This window comes from Pezoporus occidentalis, unplaced genomic scaffold (assembly GCF_034315485.1).
Source record: "Pezoporus occidentalis ecotype Australia unplaced genomic scaffold, CSIRO_AGI_Poc_V1 ctg42, whole genome shotgun sequence".
Taxonomy (NCBI): Eukaryota; Metazoa; Chordata; class Aves; order Psittaciformes; family Psittacidae; genus Pezoporus; species Pezoporus occidentalis.
The window spans coordinates 6,260,453-6,282,385 of record NW_026915747.1 but is presented as its reverse complement, the minus strand read 5'-3'; the positions used below and the strand labels follow the sequence as shown (position 1 = coordinate 6,282,385).

The 21,933-nt window shown below is 49.5% G+C and overlaps 1 protein-coding gene across 2 annotated transcripts in view; it reads right to left on the bottom strand.

Moving 5' to 3' along the window:
- The window catches only part of TASOR2 (transcription activation suppressor family member 2), a 43,627-nt gene extending 22,213 nt beyond the window's left edge, over positions 1 to 21,414 (bottom strand). The window contains exons 1-11 of one of the 2 annotated variants that reach the window (XM_062634275.1): positions 21,203 to 21,414; positions 10,918 to 11,063; positions 9,253 to 9,348; positions 8,000 to 8,072; positions 6,782 to 6,873; positions 6,030 to 6,167; positions 5,793 to 5,917; positions 5,677 to 5,696; positions 5,480 to 5,579; positions 4,436 to 4,536; positions 3,192 to 3,295 (exon numbers count right to left, since the gene is read on the bottom strand). In XM_062634275.1, the coding sequence (XP_062490259.1) occupies positions 3,192 to 3,295; positions 4,436 to 4,536; positions 5,480 to 5,579; positions 5,677 to 5,696; positions 5,793 to 5,917; positions 6,030 to 6,167; positions 6,782 to 6,873; positions 8,000 to 8,072; positions 9,253 to 9,348; positions 10,918 to 11,063; positions 21,203 to 21,230 (1,023 nt within the window). In that variant the 5' untranslated portion in view covers positions 21,231 to 21,414. The remainder of the gene's footprint in view (positions 1 to 3,191; positions 3,296 to 4,435; positions 4,537 to 5,479; positions 5,580 to 5,676; positions 5,697 to 5,792; positions 5,918 to 6,029; positions 6,168 to 6,781; positions 6,874 to 7,999; positions 8,073 to 9,252; positions 9,349 to 10,917; positions 11,064 to 21,202) is intronic. The other variant, XM_062634274.1, reaches the window with a different exon arrangement.
- Positions 21,415 to 21,933: the final 519 nt, after the last annotated feature.

Sequence of the window (21,933 nt, the reverse complement as noted above, 5' to 3'; positions counted from 1 at the left end):
AAAAGCAAAGCTGGACAACAACATCTGACAAAACACAACCAAACTGTTCCAGACACGAGGCTGAGTGAAGTTCAGGCCATGCAGCTTCTTTATCATCAGTGTTCAGTTCTTGGCCCCTCACTATAAGCGAGACATTGAGGTGCTGGAGTGGGGCCAGAGAAGGGCAGCGGAGCTGGTGCAGGGCCTGGAGCACAAGTGTGATGGGGAAGGGCTGAGGGACCTGGGGGGTTCAGTGTGGAGAAGAGAAGGCTCAGGGGGGACCTGATGGCTCCCTACAACTGCCTGAGAGGAGGATGGAGCCAGGAGGGGCTGGGCTCTGCTCCCAAGGAACAAGGGATGGGACAAGAGGAAACGGCCTCAAGCTGCACCAGGGCAGGTTTAGATGGAGCTGAGGAACAATTCCTGCCCCAGAGGGTGCTCAGGCATTGGAACAGGCTGCCCAGGGCAGGGCTGCAGTCACCGTGCCTGCAAGTGTTCACACAGCGTGGAGACGAGGCCTCAGTGCCATGGGTTAGTGGTGGCCTTGGCAGGGCTGGGAAACGGTTGGACTGGATGAGCTTAAAGAGCTTTTCCAACCCAGCTGATTCTGTGATTCTATGATAGACTCTGCTGAGTCTCAGAGCTGCCTGACTGCATGTCTAAAACGATACATACTGAGGCTTCTCTTGTGTTTGGGTGTTACTTGATGCCTCATTACAGAGCTTGGCTTGGAATGCCTTCCCCTCCATGGGGACATCCATTTGGATCTCCTTCCTCCATGCAGACACATCTTTGCAGGACACTTACAGGAACTGAACAGCCCAATGGCTTCTAATGCTCTGTGAATTGCCACTGATCCCAGTCAATACATTCAGACATAACAGAGGGTTGGACTACTGCCCATTTCAGCCTCATTTCTCCAGGACAAAGGAACAGCTTTGAAAGCACTGAACAACTTCAGGGTAATATTCCCTACCCAGAACAGTAGCTCCTTGCTTTGGATGCCTCAAGCCAGCAGTGCAGAGGTGTAAGAGCCAGTACCATTCCAGCTCAATGAAATAGCTGTTTCCCACTGCCAGAATGAGCTTTCAGGCCGGTAAGGAGGAAAGTCAAGTCAGAAAGCAGCAGCCACCTAACACAGAGCTGACAGACATCAGTCAGAGCCCAGAGCAGTACAGCTGGCCTCAGGCAACCCCACCTAGCCCCAGCACCCTTTCCCTTCCACTTGGGCCCTGCACAAGACAGGGTGCCTGGCACATGCACAGGGAAAAGAGATGGAGAACACTTTTGGGAGGGGAAGAAGCAAACCCAAAAGGGACTGTGACTGTTTCCCTGCTGAAGTAAGGGAGATGAATTCATCCAGTTTGACAGATATATGAGGGTGGCGAAGCTCCAGGGAAATAACATTCCTAATGGCTTTCAAACCTAAACTGCTCACAGCCACAATGCAACCATCTCATTGGCCCTGAGGAGAAGGACTTGGGGGTGTTGGTTGATGAGAAGCTCCCCATGACCTGGCTTCAGTGCAGGCTTGAGAACAGAACCCTCCCGTGTGCTGGGCTGCACCCCCAGAGCGTGAGCAGCAGCTCAGGGAGGGGATCCTGCCCCTCTGCTGCACTCTGGGGAGACCCCCCCCTGCAGTCCTGATCCAGCTCTGGGGCAGCAGCACAAGAGGGACGTGGAGCTGTTGGAGCGAGTGCAGAGGAGGCCACGGAGATGTTGTGAGGGCTGGAGCAGCTCTGCTCTGGAGCCAGGCTGAGAGAGCTGGGCTGGGGCAGCCTGGAGAAGAGAAGGCTCCTGAAGGGGAGACCTGAGAGCAGCTCCAGTGCCTAAAGGGGCTGCAGGAAAGCTGGAGAGGGGCTTTGGACAAGGGCCTGTAGGGCCAGGCCAAGGGGAATGGCTTTAAGCTGCCAGAGGGGAGACTGAGATGAGCTCTTAGGCAGAAGCTCTTCCCTGTGAGGGTGCTGAGGTGATGGCACAGGGTGCCCAGAGAAGCTGTGGCTGCCCCATCCCTGGCAGTGTTCAAGGCCAGGTTGGACACAGGGGCTTGGAGCAAGCTGCTCTAGTGGAAGGTGTCCCTGCTCGTGGCAGGAGTTTGAACTGGAGGAGCTTTAAGCTCCCTTCCAACACAAACCAGTCTGGGATTCTTTGCCAACCCCTCTAGTGCTTGGCAGGGTGCATGTTATAACCCTCAGTGGCTGCAAACATGGAGTAATGCACCAGAGCATATGGTTGGCACAGATCCCTGTAAGAAAGGCACTTGGACTGTGTACTGATTAAAGTGTTTTTTATTGGTGAGCACAGATGAAAAAAGGGATAGCATAGATAAGCTCATGCCCCTTCAGATGCTGGGAACCTCAAGATGAGCTATGGCATTGACCTGTGCCCCAACCGGACGTCCAACTGATGCTGCACAGTTCAGTGTTACCTGCACATGAAGGGACATTAAGATTGTCTTTGCCATCTTCTGTTTTCCTTCCCATGTTGTTACCAATAAAAGTCTTTAATTAATACTTTAGTGAGCAATAGTGCTTTTCTTACAGGGATGCACAACCATCACTTGCTCTGGTACGTTACGTGAGCGGAGCTCCACATCAGTGGGCAGCTCTTCAGCAGTGCAGCACAGCAACAGCTCTTCCAGGCAGTTGATGGGCTGCTGCCAGCTTGCAGTGAGGGGAGGATGTGGCCAGCAGCCAGGATTTACAACTCCGAATCTACAGGAAGCCATCAGATGAGAGAGAGAGCAACCAACAGCAGCAAAGCCAAACCCAACCCATCCCCAACTCCCAGCAGAGATGCAGGTGTTGTGCTCCACAGGGGTGAGGTTTATTCCTTGGATTCATCAGGAGAAGTGACAATCACACTGGGAACGTGCTGGAAAAAAAGCCTTATCATATCATACCTCACAAGGGAAATTCCCCATTAAAAATGGATAACTCTAACATCTTCAGAGATCCTGGAAGCCCCCAGGGATTCAGCAGCGTAACTGTGGGCATTAAGCTGAGGGCAAGCAGCTCAGCTGTCAGTCAACACTTTATATGCAGAAAAGACTAAACTATGAGAATAACAAAGCAGGAAACTAATACTTCAAGCAGGGAAATTCATTCCATTTTGCATCAGTTCAGAATCTGTGGATAATGTTACCACATATAGCAAGAGCTGATTGAAAAGGCCACTTTCCCCCCAGAATGCCCATGGTATAAAACACTTACCAAGTCCTTTTCCTTCAGATTTTCTATTAAATGATCCATTTTATATTGCTCCTTATTTGATATTTCTACTTCATACAGGCTGAAATAAACACCCTGAAAGCAAACTGCAGACAAAAGAAGAGAGAATTGGATGTTGAAGTAGTGCCTCTTGTATGGTTTCTGAACAAGTGCTCCTACACCAGGAAGATGCGTGTGCAACTGGTGGAAGCACTGGGGTTTAGCAAGACTTCCTAAGCTGGTATATGCAGTCACAGCACAGGCTGTTTCCTCTTCAGCCCATGCTTCATGATCGTTCCTATCTTTTCTCTCATTTCTATTTAACCAGTGCTGTGTGCTTCAACAGAGATAGGGAACCTTTCAGAGGGAAATACCTCATTCTAACGTGCTTTATTCTCCCCTGCTTTGAAGCATCCTTCTTTCAGACTCTGATCCTCAAGGGATGTTAACAAAGGTGTGATCTGGACCCACCGGACCCCTCTGAATTTCACAACAGGATTCTTCTGTTCAAGTATTTCCTCTCTTTCACCAGTGGGTCTTAAGATTGTGGCTCCAGGGCACCTTTAGCAAGTGTTGCTGTGGTCTCCCCCCACGTCTACTGCCTCTTCCCAGCACTATCCAGTGTCCATCTGCACTGTCAGCTGAATGCTAACCCCCAAAATAGCAGTGCCTCCACCTGGCTCAGCAGAGCTGGCAGGAGGCAATACTGCAGCAACCCACACTTACTTTGGTGCAAGACAGAATCATAGAATCAGCAAGGTCGGAAAAGACCTTTAAGCTCATCAAGTCCAACCATGGACTTCATCAAGTCCAAGATGACATGGAAATATACCTGGAGCTTTTGCAAATCACAGCAAGAGCTCTCCATGTACAACCTCCCCAAGAGGTGGAGTGTGACGGAGAGACATGTAGGAAGATCAGGTCAGAAGGTTTGTCTCCCTGCATTTGCTCTCAGTTACATCCTATTTGGTATCTTGCAGGATGGGAGCCCAGGTCTCTAAACAGGGTCTCCCACCTTGTCCTGCCAAAGATGAAAGAGCTGCTTTGGGAAGAGGATTATATCACACCAGGAGACCATGTGAGGCATGAAGACATTCCTGTGCTGCCTTTGCCTTTCTCCTCACTTATCTGCAATTAGTCACACTTGAAGACAGGACCCAACATGACGTGGAGCTCTGATCCCCCCAGCAATTCCTATGGCACAGCACAAGCAGGTTACTCACTGTGCTGGCAGGTTTTGCACTCACCTTCATTCCCAGTGTAATTTCTTTTCTCAAAGGCAGCCTCTGGTAGCTTTTTCTTCAAGTCAGACAAATCCATGACATGGTTAATGTCCAGGCTGGGAGGCCTGTGGCGATAAAGCAGCAGATGGTGAGAATGAAAGCAGAAAAGGCTCTTGGAATTAAGCATAGCAGAGTCCTGGTTGTCCTGTCACTGTGAAACCAGAGAGAGGAGCTCTGGAGAAGGCTGGAGGTGTTTGTGAACACCTCCAAACACTGATACTGGTGGCTGTGTTACTGGCTGTCACTGGCTGTTTCAAGTTTATGCTGCTTGGCTTCCGACTACTGAAGATTGTAAATATCTCTTGGATTTGGATGCTGGTTACTCCAAGTAGGTGATAGGACAAGGGAGAATGGCTTTAACCTGGCAGAGGGGAGACTGAGATGAGCTCTTAGGCAGAAGCTTTTCCCTATGAGGGTGCTGAGGCGCTGGCACAGGGTGCCCAGAGAAGCTGTGGCTGCCCCATCCCTGGCAGTGTTCAAGGCCAGGATGAACACAGCTTGGAGCAAGCTGCTCTAGTGGAAGGTGTCCCTGCTCATGGCAGGGGTTGGAACTGGATGAGCTTTTAGGTCCCTTCCAACACAAACCACTCTGTGACTCTGTGACTCAACACTATTTCTATCATTCTGATCTGTAAACACATCTGGCTGATTGTACATCCACCACCAGGAAGCTCACTTCTCACAGTGAGAAAAATCCCAAGCAGCAATAATTGATTTGGAATAAACATCCCAAAGCAGTTAACAGAAAAATAAAATGACAGAATACAGCTGTTTCCAGCTGCAGTTTGGGGCCTGATCTCATGTCCTCATCCAGCTGTTGCTGTGACACTGCCCAACATCACTTTCCTGACACTGATGATTGCTCCAATAATGTTGGTACAGCTCCAAGAAGATGCTGATCAATGAAGCGATGGGAAAGGAGAGACAAAGCTGGTTTTTACTGGTACACACACCCAAAGGTGTAATGCTGCACACTCAATATTGCACAGACAGAAAAGTGCAACTTACAGCTGGGCTGGGATCTTGGAGCTGCGTGGGGTCCTCAGGGCGATGCTGCAAAGACGTTGGCCCCGGATGGAGAGCTGCCCCCTCCAGGGACAATACAATGCTACAGGGAAAAGGGAGAAGGGCTCAGAGAAACCAGGAAGGAAAGGAACAGATAAAGGTACGTTTATAAGCCAAACCCAACCCCCAGTTGCTCTTACCTTTGCCGTTAAGCTCAGGTCTGGAGAAAAAAAGAGAGAAAGAAGAACATTTAGCAATGGGCAAAGGAAAAACCAGCCCACAAAAGCAACTGGGTGCTTTGGAACAAGCTGCTTACAGGCTCTCTATGGCCAAGACAGGCATTTCCTTCGGCTCCCTGTACTGGCAGGTGATGATGATGTAGGGGCAGATCTGCCTGGGCCGCTCTGCAGTGCTGCCACCAGACACTTCATACACGTAGTACTGGGGTTAGAAGGGAAACATGGATGAGAAGAACAAGGTGAGGAAGGACAATACCGTGTCCCCCTGCAGCCCACAAGTGAGGTGACTGCACAGTCCTGTTGCAAACTCATACCTGGCTCTGCTCAAAGGCCAGGCAGTGACTGGTCTTTGATGGTAGGTTGCTTCTGCTCATGCCAACGTGGCAGTCATAGCCGGGAGATGGGCAGGTATAGCTGGTTGTGTAATTCTCAGAGATCACCTTCACCTTCCCCTGTACCACAGAATTTACCCAGAAAAAGAGGAATACATATAATTATTCACAGAAACGTCTTTTAAAGACCCCTAAATCCTCTTCCCCCCCCCCCCCAAGACTGTTGCTGACAGCCCCACACTCCCCACCAGTGTGCTGATGTCCTTCAAACATGAGGGCCTGAGTAGACCATGTTTGGCATGGCAGATAAACCTGCACTGCTCAGGAGGGCAAATGGGAGCAGTGCGGGTTTGGTGCTCCCTATAGGGAGCAGGAGCCAGTGGGGAGAGAAGAAAAAGGCCACACATCAGCCCCACGGAGGAATAGAATGGGGCTGTGATCAGAGCCACTTTACGGCTCTCCCAAACCTCCAAAATGCATCAGAATCCAGGGAAAAAGATGATCCTATGGGGAATTTCTGATCTCAGCAGTGGAATTTGGAAGGTCCTTTGCTGCTCTTCAGGCCACCAGTCAAGCCCAGTTGAATCTCTTGCTTTCCAGCCTGACACATCCCAACAAGCTCTCAACAGAGCTGATTTTACACCCCACAACAGCCATAGGCTCCTTGAAAACCACTTGCATTGTAGAGCAGCTTCTGAAAACCATTCCAGATATAAAGACAGACTTTCACTTACCTTAATCAGCTTACAAATGACAATATAGCCTGATTTTCCATGATACCAGGGTCTTGGATGGAGACAGTCTGCATGCTTGGATATATAAACCCCTGTGAAGACAAAGCAATGCAAGATCAGGTAAATCAAGTGCTCAGAAACACATGCTCAGATGTGTTTCTGAGCAGTTTCCACACTACATGAGAACACATCAAATGCGGGCTTGTCTCTTATAGCAAGGTTTAGTGAAGGGCTTACAGGGTCTGACAGCAAGTGGAGCAGGTATCCTGCTCAACTTGGAGTCATGCAAGGGCAACATGGATGTTTACACATGAGGAACACACACTACAAAGGCACAAGAGCAGGCCCATAGCATGGCACAGACCCTCCCAGGTCCCTTTCTTGGCTCTTTATGGCCTTCAGCATCTCAAAGGCCAATGGGAACCTTCTACCCTGTGACAAGCCTATTCTGACATGGCTTATTCCCATCCCTTCCCTATGCTCATATATGTATATATCAGGGTAGGGTGTTGGCTCTTCACTACTGTTTTGTGGAGAAGTCCATGGGTGGAAACGGAAGCTACAAAGAGACACACCATAATATGCATCCCAGTCCATCAGGAATAAGATAGCAGATAAATAACCAGCTCCTGCTTGGTTTTGCAAGCCCTGCCATTGACTGTTCAATGATTAGGTGTCTTAGCCTGCAGACACTTGCAGGATGAGCACTGGGAGACGTTCTGCTTCTGGCTGAAGGAATTCTTTGAGCAGCACATCCTGCGCTGCACACCTTGAGTTTCTGCATCTCTGAGCAAGGAATAAGCACACACTGAGAAGGGCTTTGACATATCACATGCTGCTCTGCTTACTAACAGGACTATTGGCAGAAGCTCAGAGAATGGACTCTAAAGAGCAAAGCAGTGGAGAAAGCTGCCAAAAAGCCACTCTGGTGACAAGGGTCGGTATTAACAAGGGAGAAAAAGTCTGAAATGGAGAGGGGGTTCCCTGGGGATGATCCTATCCTCAACTTGTTGAAGGGGCAGAAGGAACATACTGCTGCTTGAATGATCTGAACAAATGCAGTTTCTCATGTAAGAAACAAAGGATATTCCATGGGGGTTTGCAGTAAATACAAGGCAGGACAAGGAGTTTATCTGGGCTTTTGATTTTGGTTTTAAAGGAGTCAACATCCCCCAGAAGAGGGAACATGTCTCTTGGTTCTGTACAGGGAAATCTTACCTTTGGCTGGGTCACCAAGTATGGAAATGGAGCTGCTGTTCACACGCAGGCCTGTCTGACACACTTCTTTTGCCTTCAAAAGAAGAAACAGCCTCTTTTACCATCTATTTCCAAAGCTAAGGGACACGGCTGTTGAAATCTGCAGCACAACAGTTGGCAAAATACATGCAAGGGGCAAAGATGCTGCAAGTCAATCACAGATCACTACAGCCCCAAAACATCTGTGGTAGAAAGGAAATTAAACCCAATGTCCATAGGTAGAATGAACAGGAAGAAAATGTGTTGTTTCAGCTACTAAATGCTTCTATTTATCAGGTGTTGTTACAGAAAACCTCCATGGATGCAAAAGCTTAGAGAAATCTGGGAAAAAAGCAGATTCAAAGCGTGCAAAGTCCAAATATATATTGACCACAGAAGGACAAAAGGAGCTGTTTGAACTCATTATGGGCAAGAACTAAAAGCAAACCAGGGAAGCTGCTGTCAGTCCCTTTATAAGCAACATGGGGCACTCATTACACCTAACTCCAGCCTCCTAGAAGTGTCTAGCTTAGACTAGACACTAGCTTAGGCTAGACACTAGCAAGTGGCTAGCTTAGACCAGCCCACAAGGCTTCTCCTCTGAACAACAGGGACAGGGACATCCAGAGAGCGATTTGGCCCAAGCCTTTGAGATCCCTGCATTACATGAGGTCCTCTAGAGAGCTCCCTCTTTCCCATGGGCTGTACAAGGAGCTCAGGCACAAACTGGGCTAAACTTCAAACAGCAAAAGGCTGAAAGGCTGAGAGCTGGAGAAGAGAAGGCTCCTTAAAGGGAGACCTTAGAGCAGCTCCAGTGCCTAAAGGGGCTGCAGGAAAGCTGGAGAGGGGCTTTGGACAAGGGCCTGTAGGGACAGGCCAAAGGGAATGGCTTTAAGCTGCCAGAGGGGAGACTGAGATGAGCTCTTAGGCAGAAGCTCTTCCCTGTGAGGGTGCTGAGGCGCTGGCACAGGGTGCCCAGAGAAGCTGTGGCTGCCCCAGCCCTGGAAGCATTCAGTAGTTGAATGGAGAGATGTGAAATCAGATCCAGCACTAAAACCTTCCAGAAGCTGCTTTCAGAACTTGCTCTGGACTATTTATACTGTAGCAATTGCACTGGTGAAGAGGGTACAGAGAGGCAGGACACTTCAGTCAACACATCTGCTGGGCTTTGGTGAGACACAGCATACATGCAGGCACTTTGCATCAAACTTAAGCTGAATAAATATTCAGGTTACCTCTGCTTCATTATCAAACAGGAGAAAGGCAAAGGTCTCCTCCAGCTCCTCCTGGCTGTACCCAGCAGCTTCCTTTGCTTGGGCAAAAGCTTTGAGCTGCAGAAGACACAACACCACTTTGTTCTAGTCCATTCATACCAAAGCCAAGTGACACGAGTTCTTGGTGTGAGCACAGTGTGACCCATGCACCTCCAGTAATGGTCACTATGGAGCAGCTGCCACCAGCCATGTGCCCACACAGCATTCCCTCCCCAAAGCATCCTCCAGTACATCCAGTCTCCCACCACCAAGACCCCAATTCATGTGCAGTCAGTCCATCTGTCCCTGTCTCTGTCCCCAGCAGAACACGTTCAATGTCCTCCATGGGACAGCAGGCACATCCAGCCCTGTGATGTCACACTGCGCTCATCCCCAGGAAGTCCAGCCTTAATCCACTTTGTCCCTCTTGTCCAGTTGGCTACTGGGGAGCTGGTTTCACTGAGCAGCATGTGGGCTTGTAGGGCATCACATTTAGCAGCCAGCTAAAGCCATCAGAAGACAAAATCATCTCAACCATGGAGAAGATGCCTCCAGAAGGGGAGATGCTTGTTGACATTTCTCCCTCTGCTCATCAAGAAAGCCTAGAATATTTGACTAGAGACTATCATGAGACTACAGCTCAGAGAGTTTGGCTACAGCCAAATAACACATTGCTCTGATTTCTTTTGTCTGATAATGAAAGCAGAGCATGTTCCCTGGGCAAACAGTGGAGAACACCATGGGAGCAACAGAGCTGAGTGTGAGTTCATGAGGATCTGGGGCTTTAACAGAAGTTGTAGAACTACAAGAACATTTTTAGGTGGGGTTAGAAGATGAGAAAACAACAAACTCATCACAGCTTTGGCTTTAGAACTCAGGCAAATCAACAAATTACTTGATACTGTTTTCCCAGTTTTTTATCCAGCACCACAGTGATAATCCCAGATTTAGGCAGCCAGAATGTCTTTGCTGTATTTAAGTCATGACAACAAGCGGTGTGGTCTCCCCAGGGAACACAGCCTGTCTTCCACACTAGTGCCCCATCCCTGGCAGTGTTCAAGGCCAGGTTAGACACAGGGGCTTGGAGCAACCTGCTCTAGTGGAAGGTGTCCCTGCCCGTGGCAGGGGGTTGGAACTGAATGAGCTTTAAAGTCCCTTCCAACACAAACCAGTCGGTGATGCTATGATTCTATGACAGCAGGACGAGAGCATTTTAGAAGTGATTCTCTACACAATCCAGTCAGCTGGAGAAAGAGAAATGGGGTTAAAACTGGTGCCTGCACAGGGGTAATGGCAGACAAAAGAAACAGCACCAGGAAATCTGCCTCAGTGTCAATCAGCATAACAATAAAGTCAAAGCCCTCCAGCCAGGAATCAAACCAGGACTTCAGCCTGCCCTGAAGGCCTTCTCCAGAAGTGCTGCTGAATGTCTGACTACCCTGGCTCAATGGGTCTTTGGCTGCTGATCAGACTGGGAAGGAAGTGAAAGAAAGGAAAGAAAAGGCTCCCTTCAGCCAGGAACTGGAGATGCAGCTCTGTGAGGCACCAGGTCAGCCCCATGCTGCAAAAGACATACCTTCCAATAAACCAGCATCTCCAGGCACTGCATCTCCCAAAGAACCACCCTCCTTACTCCCCAGTTCTTACCTCCCTTAGGAAAACATCATTTTCCACCAGGATTGCTTGGCTGTAGAGAAACCCATCCTGAGATGTGGAGTCCAAGTAGGAGCTCTGCAGCACCGAAACTGCTTTCTGCAATAGGGAACTCGACTCTTCCGACTCCGGATTCCAACCTGGAGTAAAGCAGCAAAACGCAGGTACAAATATTAACTCTGGGCATCCCTAGAGCAGTGTGAGGCTCAGCAGAGGCAGCTGAGAGTGACTCACAGTGCTCAGACCTCACTTAACAAGCCCAGAGCTCCACTGAGCAGATCTGTCTCCCCTCCAGCCATGCAAGCCCCAGGTTTTTGTCTGCAGGTTAAACTACCTTTCAGCAGGAGGAATTCCAGCTCCCAGTTTGCCAATAAGCCCTTTGCAACACAAAAAAAAAACCCAAGAAATCAGTAGAAACTGCCACAAGCAAAGCCTGGTGGTAAAGCTGAACAGAACAGGGGTTTCTCTTGTGTTAAAGTTACTTAGATTCATTGTGTGCTCTTTTCATGTGAGAGTTGATGTCTAAAATCTCAGCGCACACTCAGTTTCTTGGGGTTATCTGTTTGACTCTAAAGAGGTTCAGGTCTTGAGTGAATGTGGTTTTCAATGCCACAGGAACAAACCTTCCCTCAAAGCCTCCACAGGCAGAGCATTCTGAAAGCCCAAACTCTCTCCAAACATCCAAACATCCCAGTAAAACCACTCCCAACAGCATCTCACCAAGAAGAGGTCCCAAAGCAGTTGACAAATGAAATGTGGATGGAGAAACAAAGGAAAAAGCCATTCAGATGTTAAAATCCAAATAGTAAATGAAGTAGCCACTTAGAAACACAGGAAATCCTGGGCTCAGCCCCTGCTGCACATTTAAAAGCCTTTATTGCTATTCATGAGCTATGAGATTCCAAGTCTCAAGCTGTGTTTGCAATATGAACACATTGAGAAGGTTTATTTCTTCTGGCCCATGAACAATGACAAGCCAAGGGGAATGGCTTTAACCTGCCAGAGGGGAGACTGAGATGAGCTCTTAGGCAGAAGCTCTTCCCTGTGAGGGTGCTGAGACGCTGGCACAGGGTGCCCAGAGAAGCTGTGGCTGCCCCATCCCTGGCAGTGTTCAAGGGCAGGTTGGACACAGGGGCTTGGAGCAAGCTGCTCTAGTGGAAGGCCCCAGGAGTTGGAACTGGAGGAGCTTTATGGTCCCTTCCAACACAGACCAATCTGGGATTCTATGATTCTATCTTCTCCACCAGCTTAAACAAGCCCAGCTCTGACTGCTCATGTCCCCAAAGCACAGGACTGCAATGGGAGCTATTTAATTTCACAGCTACTGCTCCAAACCATCCCACTTTTCAGGGTGAGATGTTCTGCTCCTCCTGACAGCATCTCACAGCTCTGCATCCTGAAATTTGGGGTCTTGGAACACGAGAAAAGCCACGTCTAAATGTGTGAGCTGGGAGCCAGTTGTGTGTTTCCACACTGAATATGTGAGACACCAAGATGATAAAGAGAGATCATGAAGTTAAACCTCAATGGGCACAGAGCACATATTGAGGATATGAGGTGTTAAATCACCAAAAGCATCGGATATTCACTATTTTTCAGGGGTGAAAGCCTGGAAGCTCTTGGAAATGCAACAGAACCAGCAATTTTTGCATGTGAAAACTCAACCATTTGCTCCTCCCTGCAAGCTCAGCTGCAGTGTACAAATGAAAGCCCAAATGGGGAAAAAACCCATCAAAGTTGCTGCAGTAATAGAGAAATACATGAGATAAACGCTGATAGCAAGGGAGCACACAGTCACCTTTGCAGCTATTAACATCATTTGCCAATACTGAAAGTATGAGGAAAGGCTGAGAGAGAGGTGGGACTCTTCAGCCTGGAGAGAAGGAGGCTCAGGGGAGACCTTTATCCCCATGCTCTAGTAGTTAAAGGTGGCTACAAAGAAGATGGAAGACTCCCTTTTGACAAGGAATCACATGGAAAAGATGAGGGGTGATGGGCACAAGTTATTCCTAGGGAATTCCAACTGGACACAAGAGGAGAATTTTCCACCATGAGAACAATCAGCCATTGGGATAATCTCCCCAGGGAAGTGGTGGATCCCCAACTAAGTTCCCAGTGCTGGACACTGTTCACTGGGTGCTGCTGGGACATGTAGTCTAGGTCATGCTTTCCCAAGAAAGGTTGGACCAGATGATCCTTGAGGTCCCTTCCAACCTGGCATTCCATGATTCTACGATAAGGCTCATCTTCCCCTTGTGCTGTGGCTGTGTGGACATCATCCTCCAAAAGCCCTGTGCTCCTTGGAAAGCTGCTAACTTACTCCTTCCTCCTCCTTCCAGGCTTAAAGCCAACTCCTTTGGACTTTTCTCCCTGATTCCACCTGCAAACATCTCAACATGGCCTGTTCCGTGCTCTGCAAAGCACTGGGTGAAGCCAGCAGACATACACAGCCCATATGCTTCATGGGAGTTGCACATCTTTCCTGCCCTTTTCCATTCAAGGAATGCCCATCAGAAAGGCCAGCTGAGGCCAACAGACATGTACTTCCCAAACCCAGGACCCTCTTTTGGCTCATTTTCATGTCACCTCTGGATGGCCTCACCATGCAAAGACTTTTAAAGTCAGGCCAGGAGGAAACCCCACAGCTTTTGAACCACTTGTAGAGGGAAGAGAGATACTTTTCTTCCCAGCTTTTAGATTTACCTTAAAGTTTCAATGAATGCTGTCACATCTCCAAAACCCTGCAACCCAGGGTGGTCAGTGCATATTAAACACTGCCACTGGTCACCCATGGGGCTTTCAATCTGTCCTCGACACTGCTGCTCCTACATGGTCCCTTCCCCATCCTGCTGCTCTTCATGCAGGATTTCCCCCATTTTCCTGGCTTTAGTATGGAGTCCTAAGAGCAGGCATCACTGGCAGCATCACTTCTGGTACCACCACATCCCATTCCATACCAACAGTTCACATACTGCCAGCTGAGACTCCATAAGATCATTGAATCATCCTCCCAATTTCTCTGGCTCTGCTGAAGTCCATTTTCTCTCTTCCATTTCTAATCTCTCATTTTGCTGCTCTCACTCTAGTTTTTCCTTTCTTATCATCTCTAGCAGACAGGAACCATTATAGGAACTCTCCCTTTTAACTCTAAGTTATGAAACCCATGGTACCACATGCTTGAGCAGATATTACCTGCAAACTTCTAGCTACAGGCTGCTGATGGAGCAGCCCCAAAGGCAACGTGGTAAACTCACAAAGGACATTTCTTGAAGCAGGAGCTCTGAGACATCCTTGAGAAGCTCAGCCAAAACCTCCTTGATGGGTATAGCCAGAAGGACAAAGAAATTGAGACCATGAACTGACCTTCCAGGGAAGCAGAAGCTGGAGATAACTATCCTGGGAATTGATGTCCTGCACCCACTGATGTATTTACACCAGAAAGGTATAAAAAGTAGCTCACTATCTACCCAAAATGAGCTTCTCTGCAAGAGCTTCCCTGTATGAGACCTCCTAGACTTGGAACATACACAGATTTGCTTTACTCTTGTAATACATATCTCCCTGCTTTCCTAGTGGCAATTCTGTAGTGACTTGGGGCATATATTTATATATTTATATATAAATATGCGTACTACTAATAGTAGTTTTCTAGTAATTTGTAATAAAGAAGGTCTCAGAAGTGTAGACTTGCACATCTTTGTGTATTGTAGAGTCCTGGAAACTCTGTGGTCACGATCTACCCACTTGTGAGCTGTGTCACATCAGAAGTTGTGACCACGACCACTACACCTTTACAACCCAACTTTTACAATGAATCCTGGCTCATCACTGCTGAAGCAGAGAGCCACTTTCTTCTTTCTATTTAAGCCCAAAACTGAGCTAAATTAGCCAAACTAAGCCCAAAATCACCATCTCCCACAAATTTGATGATCTTGAAGGTCTTTTCCATTCTCGTTGATTCTGGAGCAGGAACACATCATGTTTGCAAAGTAACAAGGTGTTAACCACAAGAGATGCTTCTGGCTGTTGTAAAGTATTTCCAGGTAATGATGGGATGTGAATTAAGCTTACATTTACTCAGCAGGAGTAACCAGCAAGGAGGTGTAGCACAAACCACTCACTGCTAGCTGCTGTTTGGTGTATTTGCAAACACATCACCCAAGGCAGACCCCAGAGATGGCTCTGTGCTGCACTGCAGAGCTAATCCCACCATGGAATAGGTGTCTTGTGCCCACAGACACCAGTCCAGGGCATGGGTACCATGGCATCAAAGCCACAAATTAGTTTCCTTGGCATATTTGAGCCTCTCCAGATTTTCTTGTGGTTTAGTGTGGGTTCTTCAAAGCCTTTTGGTCTCAAAACACACTCTCCTGCACCAGACAAGTGCCTTGTTCCTGCCATTATCAGCAGCTTTTACAGATTTGCTGCTTCCCAGCAATTTTATCTTTTACTTTCTCACCTTTTCCCTTCCTGTTTCTTCCACTCAGAAACACAGAGAACTGTTCTAACCTTGTGCTTGTCAGCCTGCTGATGAGCAGAGCTGGCTGAGGTAACGGATCTGATCTAAACCAAGCATCAACAGAGCCAACACAGACGAGATATTACATGCACCAGAGGCAGATGTTGGGCAAAGGAAGGGCTACCAGGGCAGGCTTGCGCTCATGGTCCAGCCCAAACAAGACCTCTGGCTTAAATTGGGCTGATGGAAGCATTTGCAGAGTTGTTGGAAAATGAAAGGAGAAAAGACCTCCCACTAAGGATGGAAAAGATGGATCAGGTTCTACCATGGGATGTCTGGAGAGCTACTAACAAGAACTAGCATTTTCTGAAGGTGTCACCATGGGATGCTGCAGATGAGTTCAAAAATCAGCTTTATGGGGGTAGAAAAATATCCTACTGAATGCAAAGATCCAACCTCCTCCTCAGACGGCCCCTGAGCCACAAACCTGCATGAGTTTTCAGAAGAAAGAGTGCTGTACCTTTGTTCATATGCTTTCCCTGACCTATTCCAGGTCACCCCTGGAGGTGATACCAGCCAAGGTGGATCTTTGGTCTTAGCTGGGGCAGCCCACTAAATCAGCACTAGGTTTCACCCCTACTCCACCACAGGCAGAGCCAGGCTGACAGAAGAAGACAACAGATACCCAGTGCCACATTAGCATGACTATGGTAGGACACATCTCTCACTCCAAGTGGTGCTTTCATGGACAAGACCAACAGCTTAGTGAGTCAATCACCTTGCAACTGCTCCAGGGTGAAGCATGGAACAGACCATTGATGGTCTTAAAGGTCTTTTCCTACTTCATTGATTCTATAATTACAAAGGACCTCTCAGCAAGGGATGTTTCCTTGTGTGAGAGTGGTTGCCTCACATGGAGGTTCTCTCGTAACTGTGGAACTATTTCCCCCAGAAGAACCAAGCAGCCAAATTCCAAGAAGGGGAAGTTTTGGATGGCACATCTCCCTAACCTTTGCAATTAGCTGTTATAACCACGCTGATGGAGCTTCATTCTCCTAAATGACTATCTTTAGCCTCAAAGCTGGAAGTTCTGTCCCTGTTTGGGGCAAGGTGGTATCTTTTGCAGCCTCTGGGTTTGCTGTATTTAAAACACTTCCATAGGGAGACAAGGTGATTGCTGCCAAGCTGGAAAACCCGGATGCTGGAGTATATTTTAAGTGACCTCTGGGATCAGGCAGCCTGGGAGTGCAGATATCCAGGCTGCAGGAGCTTTTGTAATGCTTCTCAACTCAGTATCAGACTGCCAGGGTTCATTTAGATCACTTTTAGGAGTCACGCAATGCAGGGAACCCCTGGCACCCCCTCAGGAGAGCTACCAGAGGACAGGCAATCTCTACACAGACAGCTCCAGTTGAGCTCTGCCAGCACAGACTTAATCTCATAGCAACATCTAAAGGTGCCTGGTTGGTTGAGGAGAAAACATTACGGGTTTCCTCACAGGTAGAGAAGGTTTTGTTCCTACACTGTGTAAAAACACCCCTGTGTGTAAGAAATGTCAGTAAACCAGGCTGTTTCAACCTGTGTCCAAAATTCCTATGCAACCCCAGCAAGACCATACCTAATTGCATCGAGACCAGGGAGATGGGCTTGCATAGCCTGAGGGGAAGAAACACAGGAGATCCAACTGCAGCCCACAGCTCCCTGATGGAGAATTACATAGATGATGGAGCTTCTCCTCTGCCACCAGCAGATGGAAAAAGTAAGGGAAAACACCTGAAGGTGCAGCCTGGGAGGTTCAGATGGAACAAGAGGATGAATCTTCCCCCTTGGAAGGTGATGCAGCCTTAGGATAGGTCACAGAGGTGGGGGTCCCCAAAAGCCACAGCTGCCCCAATCTGATGCTGGTGAAAAATCTAATTCCAGTAGGAGTCCTACACCAGAGAAACCTTCCAAGTAACATCTCTTGGATTTCATAACCTCTCTCCTGTTACTTCCTGCTGCTCATGTACTTGAGGATGTGGTTGCTATAGGTTGTCCCTCGTTAATTAACTGCAATGGCAGTTGTTGCTGCTGTTTATCTCAGAAGACGCTCCTCAAAAGCCCCATCCTCCTGCAGCTCCCTCCTTTTATCATCTTATACAGGTTGCCCCTGCTGTGAATTCACTGAGCTGCATGTGTCTGCACTGACTCTTCCCAAATCCAGCACCATCACTGGTACTGTGTTAACTGAGAGCAGCCCTGAGGAGAAGGACTTGGTGGTGTTGGGCTCCCCATGACCCAGTTTCAGTGTGTGCTTGAGCCCAGAACCCCCCCATGTGCTGGGCTGCACCCCCAGAGCATGAGCAGCAGCTCAGGGAGGGGATCCTGCCCCTCTGCTGTGCTCTGGGGAGACCCCCCCTGCAGTCCTGATCCAGCTCTGGGGCAGCAGCACAAGAGGGATGTGGAGCTGTTGGAGCGAGTGCAGAGGAGGCCACAGAGATGCTGCGAGGGCCGGAGCAGCTCTGCTCTGGAGCCAGGCTGAGAGAGCTGGGCTGGGTCAGCCTGGAGAAGAGAAGGCTCCTGAAGGGGAGACCTTAGAGCAGCTCCAGTGCCTAAAGGGGCTGCAGGAAAGCTGGAGAGGGGCTTTGGACAAGGGCCTGTAGGGAGAGGCCAAGGGGAATGGCTTTAACCTGCCAGAGGGGAGACTGAGATGAGCTCTTAGGCAGAAGCTCTTCCCTGTGAGGGTGCTGAGGTGCTGGCACAGGGTGCCCAGAGAAGCTGTGACTGCCCCATCCCTGGCAGTGTTCAAGGCCAGAGGTTGGACACAGGGGCTTGGAGCAAGCTGCTCTAGTGGAAGGTGTCCCTGCCCCTGGCAGGAGTTGGAACTGGAGGAGCTTTAAGGTCCCTTTCAATTCAAACCACTCTGTGACTCTATTTTAGCACTCAGAGAGCTAAAGATAACCCTTCCTTTACAAAACCACCCAGTCAAGTGACTCTCCATGCCAGCACGGTAGCTGCAATGGCCTAAGACTGTCAGATTTGACCTTGTGGGTGAGCTGCAGACCTGTGCAGAGCAAACTAAAACCCACTGATGACAGTTTTGCCTTTGCCATGTTATGTTTTGAGGATTCCTTGTGCACAGCCCACAGATGCTACGATGAAACCCACATGTTGAAACCCCACCAACCACACAGCACCTGCACAGCCACATCTAGCCCTTCGAAGAAAGATCAGCCTGATGCCACATGAGCTGCAGCTCATCTGCTGCATCCTGGAATGTCGAAAACTCAATGCTTGGGATGTCCTGGAGGTAAAGCCCATGCAACATGAAGATGTCCAGGGTCTTCCAACACACAGCCAGCATTGTAAGAGCAACAGCAATAGTTCATGTGTTAAAAAACAACCTCCCCAAGGCAGAGCTCCTCCATTTGGGAACAAAACCAACCTGTTGGCTGCTGGAGAAAGCAGGAAAACGGTTTCCTGCCTGAAATCCTGCAGCTGCATTCCTCCACACTGCTTACTCCTTTTGCCTTTAAGCACGCCTGAAAACCTCCCAGACAGGGATACAGCATTCCTTAGGCATGGATTGTTGCACTGCTTCTGCTCTCACTACAGATGCTTTCTTCTCAGCATTGACTTTATCTCCTCCACTCTCTTGTTCTGCTTGATATGGCAATTGAGCTCTAAGCACACTCTGTAGACCCTTTGGCTGTGGAAATGACCAAGACACACTCATTGCTTCAACTAAAAACAGAACCAGGTCCAAGTACTAAAATCCCCATGTACTGACTCCAGACAGCCCTTGGAACTAGTGGGTGGTTATCTCACCATCAAAACAAAACCCCAAACTAAATCCAAAATGCCAAACCGTGCAAAACCCAGCATTTACCAAAAATGACAAATATTTCATGCCCTTGTCTCAAAGTGATTCTAAGCAAGAACAATCAGTTGGCCACTTTGGCAGCTGCCAGAGTGGCCAGCCTATTATATTTCATGTAATAAAACCAGCCCATTCCACCAAAGCTGTAATCCTATGTGTGGTTTGGGTGTCTACAGTGACTTACACAAACCTTCATCCAGATTCTCCTCCTCTTCCCCTCCTGGCACAGCTGGGGCTGTGTACTGAAGAAACCCAGCAAACTACAGCAGAAAATACAGTAGAAGAGGCTACTTTTAACGCAAAGGTTCAGCAATGTGGATTGCTGCACGGCTCCACAAGGACTTGTACCAACACAGCTCCAAGTCGGGTGGGATGTGGATGTTGGGGTGGGTATTTGGGGATGGGGAACACTTCAGCTAGCTCTGCTACCACCAAACCCACCAGCTTTAAGAGGAACACTAAAACCAGACCAAACTATGTAAACTCAGTTTCAGCTGGGTCATACAGCCTCTGGTCTAGGCAGGTACTAATACTTATCAGAGCAGAGGTGGGGAAGGGACCATGTAGAAGCAGCAGTGTCGAAGCCAGATTGAAAGCCCTATGGGTGACTGATCTGCTGCCTGATCCCAGAGGTCACTTAAAATATACTCCAGCATCCGGGTTTTCCAGCTTGGCAGCAATCACCTTGTCTCCCTATGGAAGTGTTTTAAATACAGCAAACCCAGAGGCTGCAGAAGACACCACCACACCCCAAATAGGGACAGAACTCCCAGCTTTAAGGCTAAAGATAGTCATTTAGGAGAATGGAGCTCCATCAGCGTGGTTATAACAGCTAATTGCAAAGGTTATGGAGCAGAAAGGGAATTCTCTGTTAAAAGGAGTCTGTGATCGGAAAGCAGCAATCTGTGTGAAACCAGACATTTCTGACAACAAACTATGTCTAACAAATCACTTCAAGTGCACACCAGTGCTTTCCAGACTCACCCACAGGACAGCTAATGCCAGTAGAGCCCTGTATTTGTCTCCTTACCCATTACCAGTCTCTTACAAGCACTGGTATCCACTAAGATACATCCACTTTGACCAAACCTTTGGGGCAAAACCATGTGCTTTATGTTCCACATCCCCCCCCAGAGCAGAGCGTCACCCAGCAGCCACAATGAGCACCAAACCACCACACTACTGATCCTTCTGGGCTAGACAGGCTTTCCTGCCCATTCCCTTTTAAGCCCCTTTGCTCCCTGCAGTAAGGAACGTGTTTTACAACTGTTTTTGTGCCATCCACACTCTTGCTTGCTTCATCTGCCCCAGATTATCCTCCTTTAAGAAGTGCAGACCTGCAGCTTGGCAAGCGCTGCTCTTACGGACAATCTGGGAGCAGAATATAACAGGACCAGAGCATAAAATTCCACTCCCCTGCCTCTTGTAAGGCCAATCTCCAGCCCTGCAGCTCAGTGCACTTACTCCAACCGGGAAGCAGAAGCTTTCCAGCCTTCACCTCCCCATGCCAGCCCCAGCACATCGATCTGCTTGCATTTCCACGTCCTGCTCCTGAAGGGCACCTGCATTGCCCAGCAGGGCTCCCAGAGGACGGACCAAAAGCATGCACAGCCACAAACACCACGGCTCTCCCAGCTGGAACTGATACAAGGAAAACCTGCTTTGTAACTCTCTCTCAGAGTTGCGGAGTCTGATTCCGTGCTCCAGAATCACCTACTGGCGCAAATGGCAGCTTGGGAAAGCCAACGTGTCCCCCGTGAGCCAGTCTCAATGAGACACAAGAGCTGTTTCTATGTGTCCTAAGGCACCGAGGGGCTCGGGAACGGTGCCTCCAACCAGTGCCTACGAGGAGCGGGCATCCCCATCCAGCTCTGTGAGGAGGAGAGCGGGGGAAAACCGGCTCGGCCTCTCCCCGTTACACCACGGGTGTGACGGAGCCGCACTCCCCACGTCGCTCTTACCGGTCCCGCCGCCCCGCCGCTCGCCCATGGCTCGCTCCTCGCCGCCCCGGCCCCCTCAGGCCTCCCGCATGCCGCCCCGCCCGGCCCTCGGCGCGGCTCCGCTCCCGGCGGATAGCCCGGGAGGGCGCGGCGCTACCGGGCCGGGCGGGCGCGCTGCGGGCTGAGGCGATGCGGAGCGGGAGCGGTGCCGGCCGCCGCCATCCGCCGGCCCCAGGAAGTGAATCCGGAGGCACCGAGGAGGCAGGGTTGGGGCCGGGGAGGGGGGGAACAGAAAGTGAAAACTGACCCGGAAAGAGAGCGCGGGCCGGCCGCGGCTTCCCCTTCCCCTTCCTCTTCCGGCCGCTTCCTCTTCCCGCTGGTGACCGCTGGCCTTCAGCGGCCCTTCTGTCGTTCACTCAGGTGCCCTCCTCCTGCCTTCCCCCTCGGTGCCCTCCGTGCCTTGTTTTGGACCTTCCCTCTCGGTGCCCTCCGTGCCTTGTTTTGGACCTTCCCTCAGTCCCTCAACCACTTCCTTCATCCCCTCACACCATGGCCAGGGCTCCTTCCCTCACCTTGCTCCTTTCCCTTTAGTGCCTGTTCTCAGTCCACCCTCAGTCCTTTTGCTGATCCCCTCACCTCCTTCCTTCACAGCCTTCTCCCATCTTTCTTTATCACTTCTGCCCCCTTCCCTCATATCCTCTTTATGTCACCCCTCACATCATGCCCTGGGTCTCTCACTTCAATCCTTCCCC